Here is an 11,818-nt window from a genome sequence, read left to right on the forward strand (position 1 = left end):
TATATATACACACATATATATATATATACACACATATATATATATATATACACACACATATATATATATATATATATATATATATATATATATATATATATATATATATATATATATATATATATATATATATATATATATATATATATATATATATACATATAATTTTTAATCATTCACATTTCTGAGATTCCTTGAATGCACTAAATAAAATGAAGACGCTGCTTACAGGTTCAACCAAAGACACATAAAGAGACTTCTTCTAGCTCCGCAGTAAAGCAACTGCATATTTACAGATGATATGCAGTACAGCTTCAAAATAAACACTAAACACTGCACACTGGTTTTAAAAGATCGACACTCTGGAGCTGCACCAACAAAGATTAGAGCAAAACATATAAAGCTCAACATGTGGGTTGATCATGACTTATTTGTTTCCAGACTTCATGTTGGGATCCAAAACATCGTTACTTTAATGTAATTTAAACAGAGCTTAGACGGGCTGCTGTTCTCTAAACAGCATTTCCACCTGCTCTCTTTTTGCTTACGTTTGCACTTTGCTCGAGATCGCTCACTGTGTGAAATCCTGCCAGATGACGACAAAACTGCTGACTGAGACAGCGGTCTTTCCAAGGTACAGGGAGTAGATAAACAAAGATGAGAGACAGAGCAGAAACCGGGTCTGTGGTGGGAGTCTGATCCGGCCTGAACTTCAGAGAGATGGGACTCTAGTTCAGGTCACACTTAATCCTGCTTGAACACAACAAATACACAGCAGAGATGCTGTAAAGATGCTGGAATTGTTGTACTATAGTTGAAAAGTTGTACTATAGGCACTTGAATGCATGTTCCTTTTTCTACTCACAGTCAAAGTTGCAGCCAAGTTCAGTTGCTGTATTACAAATCAGAGTTTAGGACTGGAAAGTTTGTAAAAGCAATTCTGCATTTAGTGCAACCAAAACACTGTAATGTTTGATTCAACTCACTATAAAGGAAAAACAAAGCATGCAAGCTGTTGCTCCACCCGCCAAATGGCCTCAAGAGAACGTTTGGAAGGGCTGAGAACCAAAATTAATTAAAAAATGTGGAGTCTAGCTTCACATTTTTAATGTCAGCACTGAAAAAACAACATCTAGACACTTCCATAAAGTCAGTTGTTAGTTTAATAGTAATGCTGCCAAACATCTGTATATGTTAACAGCTATCACTGGGTGTAAAGTGGAGTGAATAGATAACAAAACTCGACAAGAAAAATATAAATGAAATGAGATAATAAAAAACATTTATCCCAGACGGAAGTTAGTAACTTGAGTACAATTTACATTAGTCAAGGAAATCAGTCCACAGCTTGGTATTGAATATGTTTGAGGAAAATGACCAACATAATAAAACCAAGAATCAATATACCTGGAAGTCTATCCCAGCTGCCACTGGGTGAGAAGCAGAGTACATTCTGGACTGGGTACCAGTCTACAGTCTTTGGATTGGTTAGAGGAAGCCGCAGCACCCAGAAAGAACCCACGCATAAAGAAGCCATGCACATGTGGGAAGAAAATGCAAACCCAACACAGCATAATCCTTTAAGGCAGGAACCTCCTTGCTGTGACAGAGGTGGGCTGTACTTATATAGTCCTGTTCAAGTCGCATGTCGACGAACATTCCTCGGTTTTTTACCAAGTGTTCTGTCCTATCACAAACATTCATGTTCCAACAATCACATTGGGAGGCAACGTGGGGTTCAGGACACTTTGGCATGTTGTCTGAAATCAACCCACCAACTTACTGGTTGGTGGACAACGGCTCTTTCTCCTGAGCTGCCGCCACCATGAAGCACCAAAAAATATATTCATCAATGGCTCTTCTCTGTGTTTTCTTTGATTTTTTATTATTAGAGATTTTGAAACTCCAAGTTTTCATTTGCAAATAAATGCAAATGGTGATCAGTAAACATGCAAGTGCCAGAAGTATAAGAAAACAAAGAAAAACTAAATAAAAGAGAAGAGATTTTTACCTTTTCCAAGTTTTAATGACCAGTAAGTAATAGAAATAAAAGCAAAACTCCTGCTGTTACCGAATTCAGCTGCCGGAGCTCAAAAGCAAAGAAACAAAAACAGAAATATTTCATTCTACGGGCAACTGGAAACATGAGCAACAAATAGGCAGTAATGATGCTGTGACGTGTGCCTGTAGGCACCTCTCAGATAACACATTATAATCACTTGTAAACAGATTTTGACTATGATTTGACAGTCAACACGTCTGTCTGAATTACACAACATCTTCATTGACAAAGCTTTGTGGCAAAACAACAAAGCTGATTTGAAGCATCTCAAAAGTCAATAAGGTTTGCCAATAAAACAGTATATCAAAGACAATGGTTTAAATGGTGGTTTAGGGTGGTACTCAGCATGAATCTTTGACATGAGACATGTAGCAATTTACTGCGGCATCTTCTCGAAAAGCAGCCTCAGCAGTTGTTGAATGTAAACTAACTCATTCATAGCCGTGCCTCAAGCCATGCAGCAGAGTTTCACATTTCAATCAATAAAATCAAGGCCAGCATCTTTCCCCTGGAAACGCAATACACGCAAATATAGGTCAAAACACATCATGCTCTTTTAATTTAAAACAGAGAAAGGAGAAGAAGATGGATGCAGTGAATAATGCGCAGCAACAAAGCTGCAGTGAAACCTGGTCGAGCATGCTGTTTTCTGCAGCTCATGAATCACTTTCTTGTATCCTGCACTTCGTAGAAAGAATCCTGGTTCTGAACACGTATTAAATTTAGATGTTTCACTGAAAAACAACACAAAAAATAAATCATTTAATATCCCAGGACATTCAATCGAGGATTTAGAAGGGAAAGTCTGTGTGAGAATGTATGACTATGACTGTGGCTGATTTCTAACTTTTACAATAATGTGTACAGATTTAAATAATGGAGAACAGCTAGAAATATCCTCTTGTCTCACCTCAAAGCTTCAGTTGCAATTACTTTAACAGCTGCTGAGAGCAGAAAGGGTTTTTTTTTTTAAATTTTTATTTAAGGTCTTTTTATTTCCTGAAGATAAATGAATTTGAAATATTTATTTAGACTGGTTAAGTCCCTCATCTCAGACAAGGTGCTTCTGTCTAAGAACAGGAACAATTTTCTGGAACTGTTTGGAGAAAAACTACAAGAAGTCAGTAGATTTCTTAGTTTACAACCCCAAGTCCAATTAAGCAGGGATGTTGTGTAACAGGTAAATAAAATAATGTCTCTTACTGTATTCTGTATACTCTGATGTTGTACGCTTGGTGTTTGTTACAAAAAATAAGGAAAAACTCACAGATTTGCAAATCCTTTTTAACTTACATTTACCTGAAAACGCTACAGAGACAAGATGTTTCATGTCTTAACTGAGAAATGTTATGTTTTGGTTTTTTTTTGTTTTGTTTTGTTTTGTTTTTTTTTAGCAAATATTCACTCATTTTAAATTTGATGCAACGTGCTCCAATAAAGCAGGGACAGTGACATGCTGTAAAGACACCTGTTTGCAATGTTCAACTGGTAAACAAGTTAACTGGAAACAGGAGAGTGTCATGACTGGGTTTCAAAGGAACATACCTGACAGGCTCAGCTAAGCATGGATGGGGTGAGGTTCCCCATTCTGACCAACTGCATGAGCAAATAGGCTACCAGTTTAAGAGCAATGCTTTTCAACGTACAACTGCAGGAATTTTTTTGTTTTTTTCAGGACATATTGCAAACGTCAAATTCATCAAATTTAGTAAATATTTGCAATAAAAACAATAACATTTCTCAGTTTGAACATTATGTTTGTTATATTTGTAGTGTATTCAATAGAATATTGGTTATAAATGATTAGCATATTGCTTTATTCTATTTTTATTTACATTTTACACAATGAACCAACTTTATTGGAATTGGGGTTTGAACTGAAACCAAGCTTTGGACAGTGTGTCAGGCCTGTGACAAGTTCAGTTAATGTTTGCACCTGGGTGTGGTGTAAGATGTCAGGAGTTTAATCATACTGTACAAAAGTAGACATGATCAAAATGTAGCCTGGCAAAATTACTGACAAAGCCTCCTAATTCCTGAGCTGACTGCTCAGAACAAAACTAAGGTTTGTTTCCATAAATACATTACACATACATTTGTTAGATTAAAACAACATTTTAAAAAAAGAAAAGAATGTCTGTTATTTAACAAAATAAATGTATTTTATTTTTTATTTTATTTTATTTTTTCTTATTTATTTATTTAAATTCATTTAACAAGTTTCTTTCATTTTATTAATTTTATTATTAGTGATGCTTTTTGCTGCCCTTGTATCAACAATATGAAGAATCTAGGAGCAGCCACCGTCACTGGTCACATCCAATCAATATTTGACTTTCTCTTTGGATGATACTAAATTCAAAATAGAAGAAATCCACATGGAGAACTTAAATGGCTAAATGTTAACACTGCAGTGTAGTGACTCTCAGTATTTAAAGCTCAGTGACTACGGACCTGCTTATAGTGATCATCTAATCAATACACAGGTTTAGATATACACAGTGTAGATTACTATTATAGTAAACGGTTATAACAGGCTCTAATGACTAAAAACTTAATGTCCTAAATTGATCATTCTTGTAGTATTATATATTATTTTTCTAGTACAAAATGATTGTTAATAGTTGATGAAGATTTTCAAGATCATATTGTAGGAATTCACAGCAGCTGGATTAACATGGATCTTATGACTCCCTTACAAGCATGGAACATTTGGCCAAACCACAATAACAATGTCTCATTAAGAACAAACTGCTTCAATCCAGCTGGAAACGTGCACACGTTCATTTTTCTCCTTGGCTGATGAAAACACACCAGCATGCCACTCATTCACACTCTGTGTTCCTAGTCAATCAATCAGATCCTCCTCTCCTTCCTCACCTCGTAAATAATTGTGAAAATGTGTATTGATCATGATCTGCATATTCTCCTTCATCCCCCTGAAATAAATTGATTTAAATGTATCAGTATCACATCTAATAATTCTGTTAGATTCCCAAAATGATGAGAGCAGCGTTTGAGACAAAAACAACAAAGCAAAGTCCAACTCTGATTTAAAACTAAAGAGCATGAAAAGCCATCTAATCAGATCAACTCATCATATTCTCATAAACAGGCAGCTTGATGATGAATAATTTCAGACAGATGGAGGAAATATTCGTCTCAGCAGCTTATGTATAATAAAATGAAACAATCCTGCCCCATCCCAGAAAAGACTAAAACCTGCTAATTTTGAACTTGTTTCCAGTCATTTTGTTCCTTTATTTTACACAACAGCTGACAAACCTTTATAAAGCTTTGACTCACTGCCTGTTCCTGGTTTTTCAGTTAAAAAAAGTGTTTTAACTTCCTTCATAGATTGTACAAGAATATACACATGTGCAGCTAATCTTGTAAGTATACTCATCATAGCTTTTATATGATTTTTAATCCTCTCAGGATTAAAGAATTATTTAAAAAAAAAGATTATATGCCATGATGCTCAGAGAATCTTTTTTGAAACATCTACCTGAGAAACATGTTTATAATAAATATGAAACAACTTTGAGGCCAAATTTAACTCCTTTTTGATTGACATTTGAAACTGGTGGAATTTTTATGAAAATGAGCATGTCTATTTATCTGAAAAACGAGTCATCATAAAATTGGAAAAAGTTAGAACTGTAAAACTGGTAAATAGCAGACATTAAATTAATACTGATCCCACTGAACCCAAATAGCACAAATGTTGGCCAATGTGAGGATCCAGTTTCTTGTTAAACCAGCCACAGAAATCACGCACCAAATTTTTATGATGAGGACGACACTTCCATCTTCCTGTGCCAGCAGTTTCCCTGCGAGGAAGTTTATCAGCAATCAATAAAGCAAATCTTGTGCAAATGACACCAAAGACAAATGAGGTCTCTGCTGGACAGAGTTAAAGGTTAGCCATAAAACTTTCCACTCGAAAATACGTTGCAAGGTCACAGCAAAATAGTAGGTCCGATCGAACTGTCATCATTTTTAAAATACAGAAAATTTATTTCCATTATCAAGTTAATTTCAAGTAACTTTTAGTCATAATAGTTAGGATTGCTTTCACCATGTTCAGAGACATGAGCAGCTTATGTATTTCTCAGTGAACAGAAGAGTTGTTAACTAGTGGGATCAACTACTCTCTAAAATCACAGCAATCAGCGAAAATACCACACCCAATCTCTGACAAGCTGAAGAGCAAGTGAAGAGCAAGACAATCTATGTTTAAACCATTTTTCCAACTCTTATGGTGGGTGATGTGAGATAGAAAAATGAACAAGCTCAAAGTGATAACAAGTCTCAAAAAGAGCACAGCTAATGCAGAATTATGTGTTCCACCAGACGTGGCTACTTGAACACATCCTGGACTCTGTTGTGTCTGTTCACCAAGACTTTCAGCAAGCTGCAACAAGAAAATCCACAAAAAGTTGAAGGGAAATAGAATTGCAGTGCTTTTTAACCACCCTTGGTGTTAACCTGGACAGGCTGTAGTAAAGAAGAAGATCTGCACAAGAGAAATCAAACTGTTTGCCTTCAATTATCAGCCATATTATTTACTCAGGGAGTTTACCTGTGATATTCTAGAAGCGGTTCATATCATACCTGGTACCGCTGCAGACACGGCCTGTGATGTCATCCGCTCTTTCATCGCTAGGCTACAAACACAGCATCCAAACACATTCACTGTGATCTCTGGAGACTTCATCAGCTTTTCTCTCTCTGCAATATTTTAACACTTCGTCAGCTGCTCCAACAGGGAAAAAAAGATGTTGGATTTATTTTTGCAAATGTTAATGACGCATCCTTCTCCTCTGCTGTCTCATTCAGGAAGATCAGACCATAATCTGGTTCTTCTCACCTCTACCTACAAGTCCATGTGGTCTGATGAAGCTGAAGATGCTCTGAAAAGGTACTTTGAGGCCACAGACTGGAATGTCCTCTGTGAAAAATATTGGGATTACATCAATGCCATGACTGAATACTTGACAGATTATATCAACTTCTGTGTGGATAGAATCAGGCTAACAAGAACAGTGAGATGCTTTCCCAATAACAAACCCGGGTCATCAGTGACCTGAAAAAGCTACTGAACATAAAAACGAAAGCATTCAAGAAGGAGACTCCAGCTCCAGTAGAGCAACATGAGGGATGTTCAGTCAGGAACGACCAGCTTCAAGTTAAAGGGGATCATGACTAAAGTGTCATCCCCTTTCACCTTAACTTAACAAACAAAATAAAAGAGATCATTGTTGACTCTTTTGTTTTCTTCCCCTTCAGGAAGAACAGGAGTCAACAGATGTCTACATCCTGGGAGAAGGGGTGGAGGAATATAAGCACCTTGGAGTTCAACTAGTCAGCAGACTAGACATGAAATCCAACACAGAGGCCATCACAGTAAAAGGACAGAAGAGACTCTAGTTCTGATTGAAGTGAGGATCATTCAATATCTGCACAGAGAGGTTGGATTTCTTCTATTGCTGAAAGTGAAATCAGCTTTGCGGCCATCTACTGAGGCAGCAGCATCAGAACCAGAGAAGGCTGCTTCTGTGTTGGGGTTAACTCTGGAGTCACTGGAGCAGGTTGTTCAGAACAAAATACAGCATTAGCTGCTAAAAAATAGTTGACCATTCTTCACATCCTTGACACAACACAGTGAAGAAAAAGTGAGGCTTCATCAAGTTTATTCCTGCGAGTAGCCATCACCTACTGGAACAAAGCACTGGTTCCCGTGTGACCATGGGAAGCAATTGGGACTGATAGCCAGAGCAGAGTCTGAGCTTGTTCCTGATCCATGATGAGGGAAGTCATATATGCAAATTAGCCGCTATGACAGAACACTGCATGGTTCATGATGTGAAACGTAGGAAAATAAGCTAAACATGTGTCTAAAGTCATTTAAATGGCAAGATTATGTTGACACAGATACAAGCATTTACAGCAAAGCTAATTTATCCCAAAGTTTATTGTCTTCCCTGTAAAAGACGGAAGTGGTTTGTTCTGTTGCTACGGGGAGATTATAGGTAATTGTAAAGCAGGTATAAATGTTCCAAACTAACACGACAGTTTAGATATAAAATAAGAATAAATTTTAAATAAAATGAAATAAAATAAAATAACCGCCAGAGTCATGAAGATTCAGAAAAACAAATCCATTTCTGAGAAAATGCTCTGTTCAAAGTTGAAAGTGACCTTTGGAAATCAGCTAAAACTGTCACATGCTCTTAGTCTCAGTACAAACATACAGCAGATACTGGCTGACTGTGTCGCTACAGGGTGACTTGGGGTCCAGTAGGGGTAGCCCACTCAGACGACATGGTAAACAATCTGAGCAACAACAGACAAATAAACTGCATAATTTACTGACAAGACACCAACATCAAGCCATTGTTTTCTGTGTTATTACGCTAAATGGATTCAAATTTCTCCATCTTGTTTTATGACTAAATATTAACCTGTCAGGGTTGTTTGTTAGTTGGTAACTGATTATCAAAATAACCCATCCTGTGTTTTCTTTGTCAACAGAGTGAGCAGGTAAATCTATTGATTTGAAATAAATAGGAAATCCTGTTCAGCACTTCTATGTTCCATAGTAAGAGGTAGATGCTGGGCTAAATTTAAAGTCACTAAAAAGATGAGTATAAGTTTAAGAGTGAAATATTACATAAGTGAAATGTATTGAAGTTGTAAAACTTTTTTTCCCCTGTTTTCTGCAGTCACACAGACATTTCATTGCTGTAATTGCAAATGCATAACCAAATACATATCTAAATTTAAAAAAAAAAAAAAAAAAAAAAAAAAAAAAAAGTGACAACGTCATAGATTACTTAGTTTTGGGTGACATACGGCTCGACTGGTTGGGCAGCCGTCTCGTGTATAGTCTGCAGCTCCTCAGTGCAGCCTGCTCAGGTTTGAATCCTAGCCTGGAGCCTTTTGCTACATGCTGTTTGTTTCTCTCTCTGCTGACCTTCCTCTCAAGCTACTGTCCCACAAATCCTCTTTTTGGTTTGTTTTTTTAAAGGGAAAAAAAAGATTAATTGGTTCAAGGAAAGTTTTCAGTGTGTAATGGCAAAGAGGAATGAACACGTTGATAATTGTTGACCAAAAGAATGAATTATTTCTTTACATTTTATTGAGCAATTTACAATAATCTCTCATGATTTACAGCAGTAACTTTGATAAAATGTGTTACACTAATAAGATTTTCCATCACAAGCAGCGAGAACCGTGGCTGTAGCTATGAACATGTGTGGAGCTTGTACGAGCATACTGAGTCGCAGCCACAAGCCTAACAAGTTCCCCAGGTCTGCAGAATAGGCGCTCATCCTTTATTTCAGCCTTAAATTCCAGAGTAAATCTTAACAGCGGCGATGGGTTTGAAAATGGAGCGCAAGCACTGAGCCGAGGAGACGGGCGCAGAAGGGTTACTCAGTATGCACCTCCCTGCTGAAGACACTAATGCAAACCATCTGCTGTCATACCAACTTGCTATTCAGCATCTGGCAGAAAAGGAAGCAGCGAGCGACGTTGGTGTCTGCAGCTCCAGACTGTTATGATGACAATCACACTCTTTTCCACTGTACTCTTAAGATTTAACTCCCTTGCAACTTTTACTACAAAAACAGCCTGTTTCCCCTAAATCCCACTGCAACTTTAACTTCATAACTAAAGTCACAACAAAGTACTTTCTGTTCTCTAATTCTGAATAATTAGTATCAAAAGCAGGAGTGTAGCAGAGATGTCTTACATCTTTTTGTTTTTGTGTGTTCTGTCTCAGCTGACTGTATCAAGACGCCTTTGTCCTTGTGATATTCCTGGAGCAGCCTGGCCTTCAGATTTAACACAACACTTCAGGAGGGAAAAATGAAACAGGTTCCACCTCAAAAGGCATTGTTGGTGCTCACATGAAGAAAGCAACAGATTTAAAGAGATCGTGCTGAAAGAGAATTTTATTTGTGTTCATTGCAAACTGTCTTCAAATAAACCCAAAATATTTGAAATTATGAGCACTTTAGAAGCTTAACATAATTGTAATTTCAACATTATGTCTCCAATTAGACTAGAGAAACAATGTTATGAAAGAAATGCAAGTATATGTACCTCAGCTGAAGCTTAATTCTTCCACAAAGACAATAGTTGCCAAAACACAATACTGAGAGCCACCCAGCTCCCACATTAGGTATGTCAGCTGCAGGGATGGCATTAAGCAACCAGGAAAAACCTGTCTCTGGGTAATTTACTGACACACAAGCTGCTGCCCATACTGTACACACTCCACCTGACACATGCTCGCCAACCGGTTTTTAAGAGAGGAGGTCTAAACTACCTGACTAATGTTTTTCTATTCATCTTTTTCTTTCTTTCTTTTTTTTCCCATTAAATTACATTTCTTTGAGTGTCTTTCAGAAAAGTCAGCTTCAGAAGCTCAGGATCATTGCTTTCAGAGTAGCCTGAATGAATGAAATTGCATTGTGTTGTTGAGCAATTGAAAGATTACTTGTTGTTTGTTTCTTCTTCTTCATTTGTTTTGAGTTTTACTATTATTAGTATGTGCAAATATTAAAGGAAATTAACTGTCATAAAAGCTGACAAGGTGGAGGCAAATATATAGGAGGACAAAAGTAGACCTGAATGTTTATTGTTATTAATGAGCTCATCCCAAAGATTAAGCTCAGAATGTCAAAGTAACTGATGTGATTTATCATTTCACAGGAAAAGTCATAGATAATGAATTTGTGAAATAATCTAATGGAAACTAGTGTTTTCTTACCCTGATTTGGGAAAGGATATGAAAAGGCAAACGCAAGCATCCTTATTTTATTTAACTCGTTCAAACTGATTAATTATTTGAGGGTTATATGATTTTTCTTCCTTTTTGGTTTTGAAACAGTCACTCTGAAAGGATCGTGCTGTCTATAATGACTAACTACTAAAACTAAGCGGTGCCTTAATATATCAACTAGTGTAAACATCACTCACCATCCTGTGTTCTCACTGCAGTCCTTATTTTCTCTGTATTCCCACGATCGAGTATTTGTGCGAACCTCGCTGAAGTTTGTAGCGCTTCAAAAAAGTTTACCTATATAACCTAAAACCGGAGAAGAAATTCCAAGTTTACAGAATATCCACCCGATAAGCCCCAGACAGCATGGATGCAGCTCCTTAAGGATGTACTCCGTCCATTGTGCAGTCAGAAAAAAGTCCAAGAATGAAAGACTTCCAGCAGCGGAGCAGGGTCCTTCCAGCGAGCTGAGCTCAGAGAGGAGCGCAGTGCCCTCAAAACATCAGCTCTGAAACATAACACAGGAAACTGAGCCAGATGATCCAATGAAAGGGCGCTGAGCTCAGAGAATGCTTAAATATTCATCAGTTTCTGGGAGTGAAACAACTGGGCATGCGCGCAACCGCAACACTTCCTCAACACAAATTATGAATGACGTTTCAGGTGCGCCAAAAGTTAAGAGTCCAACACTAGTAAAGCTTTTCTTTCTTTTTTTTTTTTAAATCCAATAATCAGATGGAATACAAAACTCCTAATAACCCATGATGTATCTTTTTGACTAAAGCCTATTTATTTTACACTTGTGTGTTTTCACTGGCTTGGAAGCTCATGAATTCATTCACACAAGATATTTAGATATGTAATCATTTACTATATATATATATATATATATATATATATATATATATACTATATATATATATATATATATATATATATATATATATATTCATTTTTCATTC

At 36.7% G+C, this 11,818-nt stretch overlaps 1 protein-coding gene across 1 annotated transcript in view; it reads right to left on the reverse strand.

Moving 5' to 3' along the window:
- Positions 1 to 11,202, reverse strand: part of myo1ea (myosin IEa) — a 54,370-nt gene extending 43,168 nt beyond the window's left edge. The window contains exon 1 of the mRNA XM_079244737.1: positions 11,054 to 11,202. Within this exon, the coding sequence (XP_079100863.1) occupies positions 11,054 to 11,056 (3 nt within the window). The 5' untranslated portion in view covers positions 11,057 to 11,202. The remainder of the gene's footprint in view (positions 1 to 11,053) is intronic.
- Positions 11,203 to 11,818: the final 616 nt, after the last annotated feature.

Source organism: Telmatherina bonti, assembly GCF_933228915.1.
Source record: "Telmatherina bonti genome assembly, chromosome: 1".
In the NCBI taxonomy this organism is placed as follows: Eukaryota; Metazoa; Chordata; class Actinopteri; order Atheriniformes; family Telmatherinidae; genus Telmatherina; species Telmatherina bonti.